The sequence below is a fragment of the Alexandromys fortis genome, unplaced genomic scaffold (genome assembly GCF_014885135.2).
Source record: "Alexandromys fortis isolate MF-2015 unplaced genomic scaffold, M_Fortis_MF-2015_v1.1 scaffold_201, whole genome shotgun sequence".
NCBI classification, from domain to species: Eukaryota; Metazoa; Chordata; class Mammalia; order Rodentia; family Cricetidae; genus Alexandromys; species Alexandromys fortis.
Window position 1 is genome coordinate 1780930 of NW_026068087.1, and position 23185 is coordinate 1804114.

The 23185-nt window shown below is 43.3% G+C and overlaps 2 protein-coding genes across 4 annotated transcripts in view; both read left to right on the plus strand.

Annotated features, from left to right (window-relative positions):
• Prkar2b (protein kinase cAMP-dependent type II regulatory subunit beta) overlaps window positions 1-23185 on the plus strand; it is a 710703-nt gene that overhangs the window by 503460 nt on the left and 184058 nt on the right. The gene's annotated exons all lie outside the window — the stretch shown is intronic.
• The window catches only part of Pik3cg (phosphatidylinositol-4,5-bisphosphate 3-kinase catalytic subunit gamma), a 34375-nt gene that overhangs the window by 5601 nt on the left and 5589 nt on the right, over window positions 1-23185 (plus strand). For all 3 annotated transcript variants that reach the window (XM_050122310.1, XM_050122309.1, XM_050122306.1), the window contains exons 3-10: window positions 2007-2072; window positions 2183-2408; window positions 4125-4228; window positions 6469-6615; window positions 7631-7721; window positions 8465-8595; window positions 9520-9631; window positions 10948-11105. In XM_050122310.1, coding sequence (XP_049978267.1) covers window positions 2007-2072; window positions 2183-2408; window positions 4125-4228; window positions 6469-6615; window positions 7631-7721; window positions 8465-8595; window positions 9520-9631; window positions 10948-11105 — 1035 coding nt within the window. The remainder of the gene's footprint in view (window positions 1-2006; window positions 2073-2182; window positions 2409-4124; window positions 4229-6468; window positions 6616-7630; window positions 7722-8464; window positions 8596-9519; window positions 9632-10947; window positions 11106-23185) is intronic.

The following is a 23185-nucleotide window of genomic DNA, read 5'->3' on the forward strand; positions in this document are numbered from 1 at the left end:
ATGAGGAAATGCCATGCTTAGTTCTGTACTCCTATGGCTGGGGAAGTCATAAGCCCTAGGGTAGAACTTGCTATTGTTATTTGGCTAAATGGTTGGGCTGGGCAGAATCTTGGCAGCTGCCCTCTTCATACAGGCATGGGATTGTGTTTCACTCAGTTCCCATGATGCTCCCTGTGGTCCTGTGGGGTCAGCGATATGCCCGTGATTTAGCTGCGTTGTCAAGAAATTAAGAAGCAAGAACGCTGCTCATGATAGTAGTTCTCAACTTCTGTCCTATTACTTGACACAGGAAAGGAATGGAAAAACTGATATAGAAATGGTAATGTACAACGCAGATGTGGTTATTCTTTAGTTCAACAGCTTCTTCAGTGAGAAGACAAATCCTCCAGATTTTCTGCAGTACACGTGTGTGTGTTTGTGTGTGTGTGTGTGTCTTTGTGTGTCTTTGTCAGCTCGATTAAGCACCCGTGTGTTTAATAACAAATTACAAAAAGTGCTTCTGGGAAAACCATAGAGTACTATGAGTAAATAGGGGGTCAGGTAGCACTTAATTTTGATTAATGTATCTAGAGAAAGTTCTGAGTAGGTAATTCCTGATCTGACAATTTTTTCATTAAAACTTTCCAAAGTAAACTTTATTGGATCCAAAGATAAATAACGTTTTTCTTGGAACGACTTTGGGTGAAGGAGGTCAGTTGATCTTATTAATATTGGATGTGTGGGCTGAAATTTGAAGAGCGGTGCTCATTTGTGCAGCGATTTGAGACATTTCAGCCCCGACTAAATGACTCACTGTTGGCTAAAATGGGCCCTTGGTTGCGATCTGCATCATTGTTGTAGAAGTGAAACACGAAGGAAGACCAGCTCTAGGGTTAGAAACTTACAGCACAATTTAAAGTGAGCTCTGTTGACTGAGAAACCACATTCTCAGAACTCGGCTTAAATGCAGCTTCTGTGGCACCTACTTGACCACACCCCAGAGAGGCTCTTCTGAAAGAGGGACTAAGGTTGAAACATTATAAGGTCAGTATTGATAGGATCTAACTGCTAACTCAGAGTGAGAACTGTGAACACACCAAAAAGACTTGAGGCTCCAAAATACGTGCTGCGGTGGAAACACCTTCTGTTCTTTGGTGGGGAAAATGACCATTCCTATTTATAAAGGAACTATTTTAAGATAGTTAATTTTAGACTTATATACATGACCTACCTTCTAACTCAATATACGCATCAATCGTTAAATAATATTTGTTGCTTTTGAAACCATTAACTATTTAAAGCTTATTGAAAAATAAAACATGAAAAACAAGTAGGCACCCACAAAGATTTAGTTTGTTTCCATTTTACTGGTTATCTTTCTCCAATAATAGAGCTGTCATTTCATGTATCAGTACCCAACCCAGAACCAACACTGTGAAGATGACCAAACACTAACAATGAAGACAATCAGGGGTATTTGATACAAAGCTCCGTGCCACAGTTTGGCAGGGTAGGGACTGCTTTTACCTACAGTAAGAAGGGAGGAGTTGCCTGAAAGGGAAGCTATGGGGATTCAGGACCTTCACACTTGGCACTCAGCTGCACCTAATGTTCCTCTCTTGAGTACTGTATTGCTATTCTCCATTTGCTTTACAACAGGCTTTCTTGCCTTCCACTTTAAAGAATTATTATAGCCGTGTCTATCTCTCCCATTCCAGTAACCCAGTTCATTCTAACTTGAAACAAGGCCTTTGTAACTTCACCTCTGCCATCACCCTGACCACTGCACTGGGCATCAGGGGTCCTGCAGCCCATGCGGTCCTCTTCTAGGACGCTAAGCAAGTGCCCACCTCACCATCTTCAGTGTTCACTAAGCAGGGGATTGGATGTGAGTGGCTAGGAAGATTCTTACCACCTTAACTGGAAAGATTCATTCACACAGAACCATGCTCTTTTGTCCATTTCATTTCTTCTGACTGACCACCACAGAGTATAATTCTTCAAATGCCAATATGCTCTTCTTTTAGGCTGTGAAATTTGAACCATACCATGACAGTGCTCTGGCCCGATTCCTGCTGAAGCGCGGTTTGAGAGTAAGTATTTCCATTTTGATAAGTGCATGACAATTTCGGGTACCAGGAATTTGCCTGATAAGCCTACAACGTTCGTCACCCTGACCTCAACCATCTTGTAACCATCTCAGAACAAAAGAATCGGCCACTTCTTGTTCTGGTTCCTGCGAAGTGAGATAGCCCAGTCCAGACACTATCAGCAGAGGTTTGCTGTGATCCTGGAAGCTTACCTGCGGGGATGCGGCATGGCCATGCTGCAGGACTTCACGCAGCAGGTCCAAGTGATCGAGATGCTACAAAAAGTGACCATTGATATCAAATCGCTCTCTGCTGAGAAGTATGATGTCAGCTCCCAAGGTACAGTGGCTGAATTTTCTCAGTTCTCTTTCTGAATGCCATGATTGGTATGATTCTTCTTTCTGAAATTCAAGTTGTATTTTGCTAAAAGCAGTCAAGAAGACATTTTTTTGGTCTCCTATTTGCATGAAGTAAGCAGATTTAAAGCTCTCCTTCTATAAGACATGATACTTTAAGACCATAAATTCACATGTTCCTAAAAATGAAGTTATATATATGAAATTTGGAGAAATTGAAGAACCACGTGTGCATAGATGTAATTTTCAATAACAGTTTCATATACAAAAAGTTATTTCCAAATCCTCTCCTCTCCCCATCTTTGAATTCGTTCATGCCAATTTCAGATTGTCAGAATATTGAGAGGTTAGGTTGAGAATAATACACATATGTAAATGTATGTATTGTACATGCACACGTGCGCACACACACACACACTTCCTCTCTGTAGCCATTTCCAGTATCTTGTCTCTGCTCTAGAAAAATTGATCGCTCCTTTAAGGTTTTGATGAATACCGCATGAAATTGTCTTCACTCACACATCTTTCTGGCAAGATAAACTGTATGAATCTTGAACCTAGAAAAATATCTTTTACTAAGTTAATGAGCTGGACCCAGAACTATGGCTTAAAGAGGAGACTAACATCCCCAACCAAAAGCGATTAAAGCTTTTGAATATTTTAAAAATTTCTAACCTTCCCTTTGGATTGGAAGGTCATTGGCTAATAAAGAAACTGGCTTGGCCCAGTTTATTGGTTAGAACATAGGTGGGTGGAGTAAACAGAAGAGAATGCTGGGAGGAAGAGGAAGTGAGGTCAGAAGTAATGCAGTTCCTCTCAGAGCCAGACGCCTCAGACAGAGAGGCATGCTCCGCTCTCCCGGGCAGATAGACGCAATGAAGCTCCTCCGACCCAGGATGGACGTAGGCTAGAATCTTCCCGGTAAGCGCACCTTGGGGTGCTTACACAGATGATTAGAAATGGGCTAAATTAATATGTGAGAATTAGCCTAGAAGAGGCTAGATAGAAATGGGTCAAGCAGTGTTTAAATGAATACAGTTTGTGTGTTGTTATTTCGGGCATAAGCTAGCCAGGTGGCCGGGGTGCTGGGGACACAGCCCCGCCGCTCCTATTTCAACAGGCTCGTGCTACCCTCCAAAACTACTCTTACATTTATTACATAGTAATAACAGTCTTACATTTGAGCAGGCCTCTTCCTGTTTTCCAGGCAGTAATCTGTACTCCATGTGTACTCCTTGAGAATCTTGAGGTTGCCACATCTTTTGTACATAACCTAACTTCCTCTTTTGAGAAGAATTTACAGAACTCTAACCTGGCTCTATTGAATAGTCTTCACATGTCTCCTCTACAAACCAAGTGGCCGTTGAAAGTCTCAGGCTGGAAAGACAAGGGCAGGGCAAGACTCACTCTCAGCACACCCTCCTCTGCTGTGGTCAGGGAGGATTTCCCACGTGTTCACAAGTATCCTCTGCCTATAAAGGAACATTCGCAGTTCAGTGGCTCACAGTAATCCTGACTTACTTGGTCTGCTCTAGAGTTAGGTCTCCGAAGGCAGAGTTCTATAGTCCTTTTCCTACTAATACTTTCCAAACCAAATACGTAGACCACACAGGAAACGTGACCCCAGGTTACACTGAGATGGTAGATAGTACGGATGTCTTGTGCTGGCTTAACTTCTGTCTGCTTTTGACAATTGCAGTTATTTCCCAGCTCAAGCAAAAGCTTGAAAACCTGCAGAATTCCAGTCTCCCCAAGAGCTTCAGAGTTCCCTATGATCCTGGACTGAAAGCTGGTACCCTGGTGGTAGGTATCAGTGGGATGCCTCTGTCTGTTCCTCGTGTCTTACAAGTGTCTAGCATGCTTTCTAGAGTCAGGGCCTTCACAGTGGATCTTCTGAAGGCACAGGGAGCTAGAGCAGCCCTGGATGGGGTTCTATCAAGCCCTTCCCTAATCTTTAGCGCCCAATGCCCCAATACTCAGTAATTTCCCGTCTACTGCGTTTTAAATCAGGTTACTAGTATATCCTTTATACAAGTGTGAATTCAGTGAGTTTTCTGTACCAGCAGCAAAATCTAGATACTCAACATTCTTCTAAAAATGTTACAGAATTCTTCAAGTCAGAATCTGCTGACCATACTGTAGGAGGATCTATACCTTACTCTCCAATCCCTTCTGTTGATCTAAGTGTCTGTATGAGTGTCAGTAACACTGCAGTAACAACCACTCTGCATGCTTGTAAGTTTCTTACCGCAGTATTATCTCCACTAACCCACCCCTTCTGCATGTATTTTAAACCCCATAATATATCATTTTTCCTTAAGAAAAATATATGTATAGCTAAACAGATTAAACCATTATAAACATTTACCCGCATATTATTATGCTGGGTACTCTCTTGATACTATTTTTCTTGGATCTTTAACAATTTATCCTACAAGCTGTTGGCAATACATTCTTCCAGAACTAATTTAGCTGAAAATGTTTACTACGCATTTATTTTTTGAGCAATATTTTCACTAGGCAGAGGAACCTAACTTGCCATTTTCTCTTGCCATACCATTCTCTTCTGGTTTGCCTGTGTCCTGAGGAGAATACTCCAGCTTTGTCTTTGATGTTCTGTTTGTAACACATCCTTTTCCCCCTGTTTCTTTTCAGGTCTCTTTCCTCCCTGGTTTTCGGTGGGTTGGTGATGATACGTGTTGGCACAGGTTTCTTATATCAAGTGCCAGGCTATGGTGCTCCTTGCACGTGTGGGTGTCTGTTCTATCACACTTGGAAACTGTTTGAGTATTATTATTGTCTGTCAACCTGTTCTGCCCTCTCTTTGAGACTTCAGTTATTATACGGACTGCTGGGCCCTAAGTTCAGCATGGGTGACTTTTCTCCCATACTTTAACTGAGAAACAGCCCCCAGAAGTAAACTGAGGCAGCTGCAAGGATACCTTTGTCTGATAAGACATCTAATGTCTGACAAGAGTTGTCCATGTGTCTTTCCTGGTCTAGCTGCTCACAGGACAGAAATACTTGTAGCAGTATACCTCACGAAGAGAAAGAGGAGACATTTCCTTCACATCTCTAAATCTATAAACAGTTACTAGGAAAGGGGCTGCATAACAAAGGCACATTCAATCCACTGTCACACTTTAGATAACAGTATTATGATATATTAATATAGCTTTCCAACTTTTTGCTTTTTTAAAAAAAACCGACATCATATTTTTATTTCTTTCTTTTTATTTTTTGTGTATGAGTATTTTTGCTTGCCTGCTATGTATATGCAGTGCCTGCGGAGACCAGAAGAAGAGTGGTGGATACCCTGGAATTGGAATTACAGGCTGTTGTGAGCTGCCCTGTGTGGGTGCTGGGAACCAATCCCAGGTCCTCTACAAGAGCAGTGCTCTTAACTGCTGAACTCTCTTTCCAGCCCCCTACATTATGTTTTTTATTTGTGGTGAATTCACTTTTGGCTAAAACCCAGCAAAGGTTTGGGTTTGGTTTTATAGCTGCTGTCACAGTGCTTTGTTTAGATATGAGGGTTGCGGGGGACTGGGCTGGCAGCCCTGTGCCCAGGTGCCAGATTTTCCATGTATTCCTGTTAAATCTCCCTGATTTAGATTTGACTGGCATCTGATTGTTGAGTAATAATATTTCAGACACTGTGGTAGCTCTAGAACTCCTCTTTCAGATTAAATCTCAGGAAGGGAATGCAGAAACAGATACGAGCATCAGTGCTCTGAGGTAATGGTGGTGTGGGGAACCAGTCTGGGAATGCGGGAACGTGGTGCCTGCTGCACACGTGGTCTTTCCACAGACCTCAGAGCTCCTCGGAGCAGAGTCTGAGAGCCATTGTTGGAAGGACTGTGAATTTTCTCACACACAGAGAGCATTTTGAATTTGGACAAGAGCACCTTCTATATTTAATCCAAATATTGAAAGTCATTTCCAACCAGGACCTTGCCCTTGTATACAGAAGTGCTCTACAAGAGAATCAGAGCCCCTGCAGTGTGTATTCATTTTGTGATATTGGAACTACTTCCTTGCAGATTGAAAAATGCAAAGTGATGGCCTCCAAGAAAAAGCCCCTGTGGCTGGAGTTTAAATGTGCTGACCCCACGGTCCTGTCCAATGAAACCATCGGAATCATCTTTAAACATGGCGATGATCTTCGACAAGACATGTTGATCTTACAGGTAGGTTGGGGTAAAGGAACTGTGTGTTTTACAATTATTTGAAGAAAGGATTTTATATTAGTCTAAAACATGCCTTCCTTTCTGTGTTTTTTTCTCATGTGATAAACAGCAATCAAAGGGTACTTAATAGAGAAGTCTTACTTGGTGAATGTAGCTATGGCTCATTAGGCAAGCCATCTAACGAGCACCATGGTTCTCTCCATCCTGCCAGGGGCTGAAATTAACAGATTTGCAATGGCAGGAAATTTCTGAGTATCAGGCTGATCAATTAAAGTTGAGTTGTTACTATGTATATTAAATTTACTCATATACTGTGTGTAACCAGAGAAGATTCCTGGCTTTTTTTTTAATTTTAAATTTTTTATTCATTTTACATACCAACCAGCTTCCACCCACCTCCTCCTGCCCCCAGCTACCTCACCCCCAGCTCACCCCCCATTCCCTCCTCCCAAAGGGTAAGATTGCCTATGGGGAGTCAACAAAGCCTGGAACATTAAGTTGAGGCAGGACTAAGCCACCCCCTCTCCCTGCATCAAGGCTAAGCAAGGCATGCCATCGCAGGGAATAGGCTCCAAAAAGCCAGCTCATGCACCAGGGATAGATCCTGGTCCCACTGCCAGGGGCCCCTCAAACAGACCAAGCTACACAACTGTCTCCCACATGCAGAGGGCCTAGTTAGACCCTGTGCAGGCTTCCCAGCTGTCAGTCTAGAGTCCAGAGTCCATGAGCTCCCACAAGTTCAGGTCAGCAGTCTCCCTGTCGTGATCTTGACGCCCTGCCCCTCCTCCCTCTCTTAGACTGGACTCCCAAAGCTCAGCCTGGTGTTTGGCTGTCGCTCACTCCATCCTCCCCCAACTTGACCATCCTGTTCCCTCATATTCTCACTTCCTGTCCCCTCCTCTCTACTGCTGCCCCCCCCCACCCGTTTATCCAAGCTTCTTGGCTCTTTTAAGAAAGAAGAAAATGCACTGGCCAACATCTATGTATAGTAGAAATGTCTGTACTTGATTCCCAGATTCTACGCATCATGGAGTCCATTTGGGAGACAGAATCTCTGGACCTGTGCCTTCTGCCCTATGGCTGCATCTCTACTGGTGACAAAATAGGTTTGTAGTCGCATCCAGCAATGAGCATACCACTCTCCGTGAACACGTTCTGTAGCTGGCAAGCTAGACTTAAAAATCAGACGGTAGCTATGTCCCCAGGTCGCTGAAAGTGAGGGCCTAATGAAGACACGCAGACAACTGACCCATGTGACCACAAAGGGAACGAGCATCCTGAGAACTGCGCCCTCCTCCAGCTCCTCTCCCCATCCCCACCACAGTTCATGTCGTTGCGCACTAAGCTTTTCTCTCGCAGATAACAGTTAAAATTAGACAGAAAGAGCTGTCACTTCTTTTTAAATTCCAGAATTCAAATTCCTGGTACTGTTACACTCTCCACTCAGGTACTTTTTTAGACATTTAACATTTCAGTTTCAATCTCTCTTATTTTTATTCAAGGTTCTCCTATGAGAACGGCACAAAACATTTTAGGCCATGTTACCTAAAAAGGGAAAGGTACCAATCCCAAGCAAGAAAGGCTGAACTTGGCACATAAATGTCTTTGTTTGTTAGTCCTCAAAAGCAGCCGTTTCCTCTCCTTATTCGGGGATACTGGAAGTGGATTCCATACAAATCCTGCAGCCATTGGCTGTTATTTCCTTTTCAAGAAACAAACAAACAACAAAATAGCTCAGGCCTGAAAAATAGAGCTTTGGCCTCAAAAAGCATCAGATAAAAGAAAAAAAAACCCTCTACTCCACTCAGTCAAGACTGAGCAGCGTTGAATTCTGTGACTCTTCACACAGGGATGATTGAGATTGTGAAGGATGCCACAACAATCGCTCAAATTCAGCAAAGCACAGTGGGTAACACAGGGGCATTCAAGGATGAAGTCCTGAAGCACTGGCTCAAGGAAAAATGCCCTATTGAAGAGAAGGTGAGTTCTTGCTCTCCCATCCCTACCCCGGGCCCAGTCCTTCTTCCAGCTTGCCTTCCATCTGAGAGTCCTGACTTCTGGTCTGACAGGCGCTTCCGATGGGTGTCTCTGGGTTTGCTCCTGAAGCAGCGGTGGTTGCAAGGGTTTTCCCCTGATGACACAGCTTCTCTGTGAGACAGAGTGCCCAGTTCTAGACCCGGGAAACATTTGCTTCAGTTTTGTTTGCCAGTCAAGCTTTGCATAGAATTTGTTTCTCTGGAATAGTCTGTTAGCACTTTTAAAGCTATTTTTGTTGTTCAACATAAAGATTTAGTTACCATATACACATTCCTTCATATAAAACAAAATAATTTACGGTGTACTGCGGATCTCAATGGTAAGTTATGGATGTTGAAAATGTCCATCTTGCTGAAGTGCGTATGCTGTATCCTTCACAAACTGTTTGGTCAGTCTCTCTGGGCGCCATTTAAAGTTCTACCCTCCAAGAACAGCACCTGACATTTGCATGGCTATCAGCCTCAGTGGAGAAAATATAATTAGTAACCTTTATTAATCTGTTATACATGAAGACTTGTGAAACCATCCATCCACTTAAGTGGTCACAAGCAAAGCACGGATGCAGAAATCTCTATAGTTTTGTACCATTGTGGGCAAGGAGAGGATGGAAACTTTGAACAAATTACTGTAGCCTTTTGCTTCTTGAGTCTCCCTCATGTCCAGGTGTCTGGTTGACTCAATACAAGTAGAACATTATGACAGTTGGCACCTCCTTGATAAAAAAAAAAAAAACTAATGAGACTGGACTCAACTTTCTTGCTGTCTGAAGTGGTTCCTAGAAAACTGTCTTTCTGGAAGGCATTTGTAATCAACTCTGCTGCTCTCTGTGCTTGGAGAGCGACTGGCATTCACACACCACCTCATCAGTTTCAGGCAGCAGTGGAGAGGTTTGTTTACTCCTGTGCCGGCTACTGTGTGGCAACGTTTGTTCTCGGGATAGGCGACAGACACAATGACAACATTATGATCTCAGAGGCAGGTGAGTTTGCCCGCTGTAAAATAAAATTATCATAGTAGCATGATTGATTTTATATATGTGTGTGTGTGTGTGTGTGTGTGTGTGTGTGTGTGTGAAACATTCTGTTTTAATTAGTCCTAAGTGGTCAGTTAAGTGACATCAAATACGTTCACCTTATTTTGCAGTCACTGCTGCTGTCCGTCTGAAGCACTTGTCCTCATTAAACACTGCCCACCCCCACCCCATGCCCCTGGCACAGAGTAAGAGTCTAACGGGAGTCCAGGCCTGGAAGTCATTGTGAACAGGGACACTCGTCACTTTAGACAGAGGGTTGATGGGTAGGAGAAGAAGAGCAGGAAATGAGACTAAAGAGAGAGAGAATGTTCCAGTGAGAGGTAGATAGAAAGGTTGGGAAATAAATCCTAGAAACTGGTAATGATGGGAGGTATCAACCATGTCAAATGTGGCAAAAAGCTGCGAGAACAAATAATAAAACACATGAAATATCCTCCCGTCTAAGACACCCGAGTCTCTAACTCTCTGAGCCTTACTGGTTCATGCTGCTCTGAGAAAGGCCAGTAATGGCCACCGTACTGATGATGTTCGTTTGTGGAATTTGAACACATTTTTATAGGCTTCCAGGCATAGTTGCCAACGCCTGTAAGTCCAACACTCTGGAGACTGAAGGAGGATTGCAAAGTTCAAAGCCAGCCTGTGCTACATAGACTCTGTCACAGGAATTTTTTTAAGAGTAGAGTTTAGAAAAAGCACCAAAGCTTGGAGTGAATTACTTATTCTTTGACAAGGTCAACACAAAAGAGTAGTATATTTGTAGATTATAGAAATGAAAAAGACCAAATAAATAAAAACTAACATGGTTCTGTGGATAATGGTGGTAATAGTGGCAGAACTGACCCCAAAGAGATTCAAACTGGCATTTCTATAGTGCTACTTAAAAGTAAAAACTAAAACGCCTCTTGCTGGATTGGAATACAACACCAATCCGTCAGTCACATGAAGGACATGGTGTCTCTTAAACATGATGCTCAAATATTAGCTAGACTTTGATTTATCTGTCTAAGAACACTTTGGAGACAGGTATTTTTTTGAACGACATTTGGTACCGTCCAACAAACAAGCCTATCAACAGATATTTGCAGCTGCTGCTTTCACACGCCTGGTAAGACTGAAAATATCACAGGCTAATATAAAAGAGTATAAAAATGCTTTCACTGAAGATCGTTCATTCCCGGGCAACCACAAAATCATTTCAAAAAACCAAAACGTTAATAAGCACTTATGCCGTGTGTTGATGTCAGGCATTTCCTTCTTTTCAGGAAACCTATTTCACATAGACTTTGGACACATTCTTGGGAATTACAAAAGTTTCCTGGGCATTAATAAAGAGAGAGTGCCATTTGTCCTAACCCCAGACTTCCTGTTTGTGATGGGAACTTCTGGAAAGAAGACAAGTCTACACTTCCAGAAATTTCAGGTATGTGACCCCTGTCTCCCTCACCTGTCAATACCAACCAAGAACACTGTAGAACTCACCTCTTTCTCCCCTTACGAGATGACCACCCACTTCCTCCTCCTTACCTCTGTGCATTCCCCTCAAGTATCCGCAAACCAATGCTTTCAGGGACCTGCTCACTTAACCCAAACAGCAAGCAAAAATATCCCATCCCATAAGGGATGGCCCTGGGTGGGGCTGGTGTGAGGACAGATTCAAGAAAATACAGCCATGGAGATTGAGCTATTCGAGACTATTAGAACACTCAAACTTCAAGTATGTTTCAGGGCTCACAAACAAGCATGAACTTCACTTGGTTTTTGCTACCGTGTGTGCATTTATCAGATTACCAACAGGGGATTCTTGTAGCACGTACTGGTTTTGTTGTATGAAGGGTAGTCCCTTTCTCATTGACAGCATGACCACACATTCTCCAGTGAGCTCTGGTTCCATCTGCCTGCAATGAAGCCCCCACAGGAGTCTACTTGAGAGTGTTCATATCTCAAACACACAATGAGAGCATGTTATACATACAAATTTAATAACTGTGAAAAAACACAATTCAGAAAAGTTGTAAGTACATCTATTCTATAACAATGCAAACACAAAACAGAAACCTCGAGTGACGGCTTAAGAAGTTCCTTTGCCTTGGGTGGTCTTCACATAGCCAGCTTCCTAATGTGTCTTCACAGTAGTTTGATTTGGACTCCACATCCTAGGGACAAGGCTTTTTCTTAAGGTTTCCTTAGGGTCCAGCATGACTCTTGGGCGATGCCGTGAGCCTTAACTGCAGGGGAACAACTACTCACCTGTGCCTGCTGAAACTGGGGCCCTTGATCTACTGGCTGGTTGTCTGGTTGGTAATGATGACACACACCCTCTCCAGTCAGATAGTTTAGGAGTGTGGGCATGCGCTTTTCTGCATACAGTCAGCTGGGTTTCAAACAGTTTCCAGGAACTGGGCATGTTTCAGGAGGCGGCTGGAAGTATTCCGCTATTTAAAGAAGAGAAGGCACTAAGTTTTGCCCTCTTGGAGCTTTGTACAGGACATGGCAACAGCAAATAGCAGCTCAGAGCATCAAACAAATGCCTGGGATTTCGCTTTAGTCGTGGGTATCTTCTTTCCTATAGAATCACAGCCGCTACCTTTTGCCAGTGAGTGATGTCCCTAGGAGTCTGCCCCTCTGTCCAGCTGCTGCTGATGTGTTTATGAACCCACACAGAGGTCATGTGACTCCCCCAGACCCCAGCAGTTCTCCCTTTGGCTTTCTTATTGCTTCTGTCGCAGCTTTTTTTTTTCCAGTTTAAAAACATTTGCGATGAAAACATTTTTATAATGAGGAAGCCAAGAGAAGCTCCCTGTCCCTCCCAGCAAAATTTACTCAATGCAATACCTGAATGGGAAGTTTCTCAAGCCTGTGCTCTTTGGTCTAAGAACATTTCTTCATCCTTTGTGAAATATGAAGCATCTTTCTTAAGCCCTTAGCCCCTACCCCCTCAGTCACATGGTATCTATATAGTTTGTATCACCCGAAGCACACTTCTGTGGATTGTGCTGTAGTCTACACATCTGTGTTTAGAAGACTGGTCAGCATTTTCACACCTGTGATTATTACCTACAAAACGAGCACAACACAGGTATCAAAGGGTAACCTTTGTGTCAGGCACACTTGAGTATGCTTCCCAACTGTGTCCAGCATGACAGTCACTCATTCCTTTAGAGCCTTGCTTTCTTCATCTGTAAAGAAGGAATATGATCTACTTATGGTTTTCCAAGGTACAATTTAGTGAGTTAGTGTTATAAAGAGAAACCTTTTATGTAGCTCACAGTTCTGACGGTTCCAGACCAAGACCATCAGTCCCATGACTCTGTGGGTGCAGCAACGATCTCAGAGCTCGCTGCTCAGCATTAGTGCAGCAAAATCCTAGACGCGGCAAGACTCCATCACCATTGGTTGACATCAGGCAAATCTTCACACTTTGGAAATGCTTAAGACACTGTTTTTGAAATGACGTCCAGACAATATATGAAACACAACAAAGCAGCCTGTTAAGGTTAAGGGAGAGTTGAATCCCCACCTCTACCTGTCTTCATCCCTTGCCCCCATTCACCCTCTTCACTCATAGCAAGAGAAAGCCGACCTCTGATACAGGGAATTATACACATGCAGAATTTCCAGATCTCCACAAAGATGGGCAGCTGAGCTTTATCTTTAACGCTGGACTTCGGCAAATTCTTTTGCTTTTCTTCTTTCTTTCTTTTGAGACAGGGTTTCTCTGTGGCTTTGGAGCCTGTCCTGGAACTAGCTCTTGTAGACCAGGCTGGCCTCCAACTCATAGAGATCCACCTGCCTCTGACTCCCGAGTTCTGGGATTAAAGGTGTGCGCCACTGCCCAGCTGCTTTTCTTTCTTTACTTTTCTTCCTTTCTTTTTATTCACACTGATAATTCAGGGCTCGTGTTTCTTTATTTGTGCTTGTTATTGTAAAAGTTCTCAGCTGTGTCTCAGAGTCTGGCGTAAGAAAGCTATCGTGTTTAATCAAACTAGGAAGCGTACACATTTGCATTTTGAACTAAAAGTCCCCTTGCTAGTTTTGACCACATGATGAATAACTTGTTAAGTAGGGTAGAAAAAAAAGCTGACCCACTTTTTGTTAAAAGTGAGGTGAGGCTTCTCTATTTACAACATAAACATGTGAGCCCATGGGACTGGGGAGAGCAATGGGGAACAAAGAGGATGGCTGTGCTGAGTCCCACACTCCTCTCTCCAAAGCAGCTGGCATAGCCTGGGCTCATATCCATCAGTTACTTCCGGAGTTGGGGGGCGGCATTAGGAAAAAGCTGTGATTAGGCAGGGACAGAAAACTGAGGCTCACCATTTGAGCCTTCGGGGTAGCCTCCCGCAGGCGGGGGTTCAATGTGTTTTAATGATGACAATTTCCATCTCTCTTTGACTGAACAGATATTTTCTAAACAAGGAAATGGTTTTTTATCACATTGGTGACTTGTTTCAGATTGACAGCCGTGCAAGGACAGAGTGGGGTGTTGTGCTGAAGACCAGCTTAAGGAGTTGCCTTAATCCTTAAATGCTATTTTATTTCATTATTGTTGTGTGTGTCCACGTCACAGCATGCGTGGAGTTCTGAGGACAGCACATGGGATCAGTTCTGTCCTGCCACCGTTACGTGGGTTTGGGGATCAAAGTCAGGTCTCCAGGCTTGCCGGGCAGCACCTTCACGCACTTAGCCATCTCTCTGGCACTCCTTCCGTCGTTCAGATGCTGCAGCTCAGACAAAAGCAGCTCTTGGCTTCACTGCACAAGGTATTTTGAGGACAAGCGAGTATGAAACAGAGCTGAAGTTTATTAAAGATATTTTAATATAGATTTTAAGTATGGCCATTAAGAAAAAGAAAGGACCTGTAGAGAAAGGAAGACATATCCCTGAGCACAGGTGTGGGTCTCTAAGAGCTGAGCTTCATTGTCTTCATAAGTATATACATATATAATATGTGCATATATGTGTGTGTGTGTGTGTGTGTGTGTGTGTGTGTGTGAGAGAGAGAGAGAGAGAGAGAGAGAGAGAGAGAGAGACAGAGAGGTTTAGTTTCCATGATAAAAAATAAGAAACACCAGGGTTCCCTGCCCTGTGGGAAGTCCAAGGACCACCCACCTCCATCCAGGTCTAGTAAGGTGAGCATCCAAACTGCCTAGGCTCCCACAAAGNGAGAGAGAGAGAGAGGGGGGTCTGGACCTATAGGCCAGGCTAGTCTCAAACTCACAGAAATCTACCAGCCTCAGCTTTCAAATTGATGACTTGAATATGTGCATATATGTGTGTGTGTGTGTGTGTGTGTGTGTGTGTGTGTGAGAGAGAGAGAGAGAGAGAGAGAGAGAGAGAGAGAGAGAGAGAGGTGGTTCTAAGGCTGCTATGGTACCTCGGGTCACAGGATGACTCCTGAACTGTGTGAGACAATGGGTAAAGAACAAGTCTAGAATCTAGACTCTAGATCACGGGGTGCAGGAAGGTAAGACATCTTCACTGTAAACAAAATCAACAGTCTTGTTTAAAATTCCCAGAAAACATTGGTATAGTAACAAGGCTAAATCCAGCTCCATGTACTGAGTCTCCAGCCTGGATCCTTGTTTTTTAAACATAACATGTCTGTGTATGAAAAGAACACTGCCTGGAAGCCAGCACCGTTCACAGCAAGTATTAATTGTGCTGCAATTCCTGTTTGGCATTTAGGGAGAGGTGTCACTCAGACTCTGGGTGAGAACCACCTGTTTGTTCCCACATCCTTGTAATTTGTTCTCTCTTTCTATCCTGCCTCGATATCACTATATTTCAAATTTCAGCAAATAGCTATAAACATATAGAACATACAAAATCAAAGGCAAATAATACTTGAATTCCTGTTTATTTTAATAGGAATTGGATTGGCTTTTTTATAAGCAGTAATTTTTCGTTAAAAATAAAAGCCAAAAAAAATCTTTAGGTTTATTCTTTTGTTTTTTTGAGACAAAGTCTCACTGTGTAGACCAGGCTGTCATCAAATTTGCAGAGCTATGCCTGCCTCTGTCTCCCAAGTGTTGAACTAAAGGCATGAACCACCATGCCACCTAAAAGCAATTTTCTTTTAAATATCAGACATCTAACCCTCAGCCCATCTTCCAGAGACAATACTGCCAACATTTCAAGGTTTTCCAATCATTCATATTTATCTTCTCAAAGGTTGTGGGTAAGTAAGAAATTGCTTTAAATTTAAGGTAAGAACTTGGCAGTGGTGGCCCACGCCTTTAATCCCAGCACTACAGAAGCAGAGGCAGACGGATCTCAGTGAGTCTAAGGCCAGCCTGGTCTACAAACCAAGTTCCAGGACAGCCAGGGCTACATAGAGAAACCCTGTCTCGAAAAACAGCAACAACAACAACAAAAACAAACCAAAAAAAAAAAAAAACCCTAAAAACTAAAAACTTAACGTAAGAAATAGACATGGGTGGTTGGAGCAAAAGAATAATAGCGTTGAGGTCAGCCTAGACTATCTGGACTATTTACTAAGATCCTGTGCGTATGTGTATGAGTGTGCATATGTGTGTGCATGTGTGCATATCTGTTGTGTGTGTGCCTCTGTGTGCCATGTGCGTGCTTGCGTGTGTGTGCGTGTATGTGTGCGTGCGTGTATGTGTGTGTGCGTGCATGCGTGCGTGTATGTGTGCGTGTGTGCATGCGTGCGTGTATGTGTGTGTGCATGCGTGTGTGTGTGTGTGTGTGTGTGTGTGTGTGAAGTGAAGCAACCATCTACACCCAGAGATCAGGATGTGGGATACAACCCTATAGGGCATGTTCAATACAAGTTCATTTACGAACATGAGCAACTTGATCTCTTACCGTCAGATCTATGGAGAGGAAGGTGGTCTTTGCACACTGCAGCACTGAGGAAATGTGTTAGCCAAAACTGGTCATCTGGAGAGCCAAACACTACTCGTTTGTGCAGAGAAAAGTTTGAGCAGAGTCCCTAAAGGCTCTTGCCCCTAGATGTCACTGTTAAGAAGCCTTTCCCAGGAAGCCCAGAGCTGGTTACTCGGATTGACACTGGTTGAAGTTTTCTTGCTAGCGTTACCAGTCTGCCCTGTTTGGCATACCTGCCATCTTGTCCCCAAATCAGAGTGCACCTGACTTGGCCTCCAGCTGCAAGCACCTAACCAGTGTCAGGACAGAGCCGAACTCCGGGAGTTGCTGAGAACCTGAAGGTTCTTGACTGAAATCCATGTCTACGAGAGTCAGGCTGACTGGCTCCTGGGTTGTTTTAACTGTTTCTGCCTCAGCATCGCCCCCAGAGACATCTGCTCTAGGAGTGGAAGGCTGACTTCTTGCTTTGCCACTCTGGAGATACAATTGAGCTCCCCAAGTCCAGCCAAAAACATAATGGAGACCTTGCCCTTCTGGGTTGTCATCTCTTACCCCTCCTGAACTTCCTTTACTTTTCATGGGACGTCTGATCCCTGTATATGTCTGTCACCTGCTGACTGGACTCCCCCAGCCTCCTGCCCCATCCTGTTGTCATCGAGCTGTGTTCACCTTGTCTAAGACCCACATGGACTCAATATGTCCTTACTAAATCCCTGCTGCGTGTGCTTCAGGGCCCCCGGCCAGGCCAGTGTTGTTCTCGAAAGGCTAAGGGGTCTGCCCAGTTTAATCCCCTTCAAATATAACTTCTTTTCAAGTCCCTATAATTTAAAAGCAGTGAATCTTGCCCAAGACCTAACTTGGCTTCTGCACAGAAAGCTCTTAGCCGTCTCACGATGGGCAGATCATCTGAAGGGTGTTGAACATTGTGCTGGGCACAGCAGGTTCAGAAGATAGACTGGCACCACTCCGTGCCAAGGGACACTTTGTGTGAAGACTGCAGTGAGAGTGGTGTGCAGAGGGAACAATGAATCCTTCCTGTGAGACAGGAGAGAGCTGTAAGGAAGCCTCGAAAGATGAATTAAATTTCATCTTATCTGGTAGATACAGGGAGAGGATGGAACATCCAAGCAGAAAAAACATCACGAGCAAGTACGTTCTCACAATGAGTATTTAGGAACAAAAAGTACAACTGCCCAGACAGGGTGCAACATAGGTCTCCGTGGAGTGAGCCTTGAAGTCTGAGTCGGGAAAGGAAAAATGTGCATCGGTTGAAACAGGGCCCTGGGCGGATGGCAGGGAAAGAGCAGAGCAAAGCAAAGTCACTTGGAACACAATTGGTTAAGAACGAATTACCCTAATTAATACCCAATATAGGTCAAGTAGGAGAGGACAAGTGTGTCTATTACATTAGAAGTACAGAGCTGGCAATGGATTCCTCTTGGGATTTCTCTCTCCGGCCAGTTAACTAGGTCAGCGTAGCCTCTTCCACCCCAGTGTGAAGACAGAGCACTTCCCATCTCTCCAAGGAAGATGCATGCAAAAAGGGTAAGAGTTTGAATATGTTGATATGGTATCTCCCTCAGACAAAGGAGGCTTTCATATTCTTAGGACTTGGTTTATCTGTTGAATTTAATCTGGAAAATATATAAATATAAGACTGGAGGCATGGCATTGGATCACCCATCAATCCATTTATGGGTTATTCCACCCACATGGAATGTTACTCAACACCCAAGATATTAGAGCCCTGGTATTCTTAAATGCTACTCAAGACGTCAACAAAGTCATCCTCTAGATGTTCAGTTTCTTGTAAAGGTTGGCTGTGTCTACTGTAGTAATACTATGAGGCATGTGTTTTATTATCTTCCAAGTATGCTCTCCATGATAATCCTCTGGGGAAATTTCCATTGGTCTCGATTTCTTCAAAAGCACTGATTCTCATAAAGAGGTTTTTTTTTTTGTTCTGTTCTGTTTTTAACTTCTCCAAGTTGGATGAAGACATGGATCGGATTGTCCCTTTAGCTAGAGATGAAGTTGAAGATCACTCTGTGTAAATATTAGGATCTGTGGGAGTTTTTGTGTTGTTGTTGTTGTGAATTCTTCCCGTTTCATATACCCTTGTTATTTTTTTTTTACTTTATATCCAAATAGATGACCTCAAATCTTTTTAGTACAAGACTGAAAGATACATCCATAACACAGAGACAGAGACAGAAGAGACAGACAGACAGAGAGGCCATTATTTTTTTAAATAATTTATTTTTTATTTTATCTACATTAGTGTTTACCTGCATATATGTCTATGTGAGGGCACTGCATCCCCTGGGACAGGAGTTGCAGACAGTTGTGAGCTGTCATGAAGGTGCTAGGAATTGAACCTGGGTCCTCTGGAAGAGCAGCCAGTGCTCTTAACTGCCGAGCCATCTTTCCAGCCCCAAGAGAGGCCAGTCTTAATACAGACTAAAAGGAAACAATTATAGCCTTTGTACACCTAATTAATTTTTATCTAAATATTGAAAGACAATGGTATATCCCTATCCCTGGCAAACAGCTTGCTTGAGAATCATGTTCACATCCATAAATATGAAACTACTAATTCTATCTCAATAAATGAACAGCCAAGGGCCAGATACTTTCTCTGCTCAGCCTCACCACAGAGTGCTTCTCTCTGCATTGTTAGTTCTTCAAATCAACAATCTTCTCTGGTTTATCATATAAACCAGATATATAGATAAGTCCTAAGAATGCTGGCTGATCAATGCATTGACCTATATTTTAAAATATATGTTTCGTGTGCCTTGGCCTGAACTATTTTTTTTCTCCACTGTGTCCCTTTGTCAGGCAGAGACAGCATTTTTTTTTGGGGGGGGTTCGGTGATGAATATTTGTCAGTTTTTCTCTTCTCCCTCCCTCAGCCTCAGAATCTCACCCCTGGAGTTTCTGTTTTGTAGTTTCGACATTACTTTTTTACTTCGGTGAACATGTACAGTTCATGCAGAGGAAAATACAGGGTTTGCGTTGTTAGGGAAAGTATTCATATGACCTTGAGCAACCTAGAGCTACTCTTCAGGGGTTAAGAATTAGTGGGTGGTATGTATAAAATTCGCTGGTTTAAATCAAGACAAGGTTTGGGTCCTGACATGGTAATGAATTCCTTTGTTTCTAAGATGTGTGGAGGTGGTAGTCTATGAAAACATTTCTTTCTTTCAGGCCTTAGATGCTACAATTAAGGCATTTAAACCACAATGAAATTAAGAGCACATGTACTATGCAGGCTCAACCTATTTATTAGCTACTAAAGGAGAGTTCTCCGCTAATGTCCTCAGTGGAAATGGAATGTTTTCCACTTAAAGAGGTTCATGAAACCAAGTGCCCTAGTCAGACCTCTCTTCCTTCTTCACCCAGAGCACACAGGCTTTCATAGGCTGAAGAAGAACAGTGTTTGAGCCCTGGAAATAAAAAAAAAAAAAAAAAAAGGTTCACTTTCAACAGCCGTAACTTCTGTGTTCTGGGTTTTCCCCTGAGCTCCCCAGCCACATCCTTGTAGCTGCTCAAGCCGCACGCAGTCCTCTGGGCTGAAGCAGTGTGACCAGGGCTCACAGGCATTGCCACTGAGTACAAATACCAGAAATGAAACTTGTGGGGCTTGAGTGGGTGGGTGGAGCAGTACCCAACTGTGACCCCCAAAGCAAAAGAATCACCTGTAAATGACCAGTGTGTGACATCCTATGTACCCTTCCTCTGGGGGCCAGTGTGAAGACAGTCCCTCCCATACGTGTTGAAAAAAAAAAAAAAAAAAAAAAAAAAAAAAAAAAAAAAAAAAAAAAAAAAAACCCTGATCACCCACGCTCACACCCTCCAGCCAATAACTCTCAATTGTCTAAAGAATCACTTTGGACAGATGGTCTGCATAAGAACCTGATGCCCTCAGCACTGAGGAGTGCGTTCAATGACGCAGCTCCTCTTAAATCTCACCACGGCCATATGAAATGGCCATTGCTGTTACTATTGTTCTCATCCTACAGATGAAAACACTGATGTCCAGAGACGCTAAATGACTTCCCTGATTGTCAAATAAAGCCGACATTTGAGTTCCTACAGCTAGGTGTGAATCTGTTAGCCAGCATTTCACTCTACCTTCAACACAGAACAGTTAACATCTGCTCTCAAGTACCAAGCCCAGGCAGCCAGCCTGCCAGGTAGGATACATGCAGTTAATTTTGGGGAAGAGGTTTCTCTCTCGTAGAAGAGCCCGGATGTGAAAGTCAGAACTACTCAAACAAGCTAGAACCAACAAGAATCATCCACACAGGCCAGAATGCACCCCGGTGCTACAGTGCCCACCAGGCCTGCATAAGGCTCTGAGCTCCCTCTTCAGCATCCACGAGAAGATGCTAACTCGTCAAGGTGGGGTGGACTTCAATAGAAGCAGGACAGCAGCTCCTTTCCCTTCATGTATCTCTTTGGGCACGGGACAGTTGAATCTGCTTTATTTTCCCCTGAAAGTTCTTACTGAGCATCTATGGCTTGCTGTGACAATAAATACCTGGGGTTAATTTCCCTCCTTGAAAATATTTCATTTAAAAAAAAAAAAGATTGACCCCACAGTGGGCTCACAAGCAGGAGATTTGCCTGGAGCCCCCAGTGTATAGAAGGATAGAAAATAATTAAAAATCAGAACAGAGTCTGGTTCCAAATCAAGAGACGTCTCCCGATGTCTGTGTGAAAGTCGCAAGAGTTGGCAAATTAATGAGACTGTAGCCCGAGGTGAAGTCTGCACTTAGCCTCTGTAATTACTGAGAAACCGGAGATGCCTCGGTGGGTTGGATGAGCAAAGAGAATGATTTCCGGACATCAGTGGCATCATTTAGAATGCAAAAGCGCTAATGTACTGGAGCTGCTGCCAGGGGACAGTTGAAATCCGGGCTGCAGCTCGGACAGCCCAGACACGCTTTAGGGACTGTGTTAGCCTCCTCCTTCATGGTGGGCAGAAAAGAGAGCTTCGGAATGAAAGGAACCGGCACACCCTACACCCTCAGTCTAGGTGGTCTCTGCGCCAGTGTTTTATACAAACTGCCTTCATTGTATCGAAATGAGCTGGGTGGTTTTACTTCGTGTAACATGTCCACCCTCCACTATCCATTGTGATACAGGCCTGACCTCTATTATCATTGTGGTTACTGTGCCACATGCAAATGATACAGTGTTGTGGTTTGAGACCGAAAAGTCCCCCATCCGCATGGGTCTGAAAACTTAACCCCAGGTAACAGCACTATTGGGGAAGTTGTGGAACCTCAGGACACATGGAGGACACATCACAGGCTTTATGAAGATTATAACTGCTGCTGATTCCAGCCTGAGTTCTCTGCTTCCTGTCTACTGTGATGTGCACAAGCAGCCACCTCCAGCTCCCGCTGCTTTGTCCTACCTGCCATGTTAGACTAGCACCCTGTGAAGCCACAATCCAACAAATCCTTTCTCCTGTAGGCTGCAGACCTTTTTCACGGTAATGAGTGAGAGTAAATAATAGATAGAGACAAAGCCATTTTGTGATAATTGGCAAAGATGGGAAGATGGTGCATGTGCTCTTTCGTTCCTTCACAATGGCTGTTATGTGTTACTGTTATGTGGATCATCTCTAGCACCAGTCTTAGCATAGGTGACTGACGTAGTTTTCTTCAGCCTTCTACTCCACATCCTATTACAGGACACCAAGGTTGCCATCTCCTTGCACGATGGTCTAAAAAACTTCCTCTTCTAGGTAAATTCATCGAAAAAATGTCCAGCTTTTTTAAAGTTCAGTTCCTAGAATAGAGGTTCCTAGGGGAAAGCATGCAGATTCTTTTAGAAGTCGAGGTTTTGAAACATGTTTCAGGCAGAAACTTTCACCCACTTTACATGTACAGTCCTGAGTTTTGACAATGTGACATCCAAGGCTAAGCCCTGTCACAAGAGCACCCATGTCATCACACGGTCTGCTGTGAAGACGGCCCTCTGAGCATCTACGGCAGACCAATAGGTTCTGTCTGTGGGTTTGTGAAGGCTTCTGTCTTGCCTTGTGTTTTGTTCATTGGCTCACTGATGGCATACATATTCAAGGTTTATTGTCTGTTCTTGTGTTTGACAATGTGAGTTTTCACACATCCTTGCTTGTACATTAGAACCAGAGAATCATCTGTCACATTGTATAGATGCTTTCTTTGTTATTCCCTCTTAAAAATTGCTAACAGTTCTCATCGGATGTGTTTACATTTCTACAATTTCTACATCACTTCTACAGTTTCTTTAAGTGTTTAGTCAGCATATCTTACAGTTTGGAAATAAATCCTATTGTTTGTTTTTTTACTTTTTTTCAGTATCTTATATAAAATATTTATATCAGTACCCATTAGCATTAGTTTTCTATGCATGCTCTCTTCCAGGTCTTGCTGTTAAAGTTGAATTTAATAAATGATTTTGTAGGAATAAACATCTTCTACCTTTTCATATGCTTTAGAATGATTTAATGGCACAGACGAGCCTGTTGCTTAATAGGAGGCATGACTCATGACCTGACCCAAAGATGTTTATGGAGACAGCAGTTTCTTCCTTCCTTCCTTCCTTCCTTCCTTCCTTCCTTCCTTCCTTCCTTCCTTCCGGTTTCATTTATTT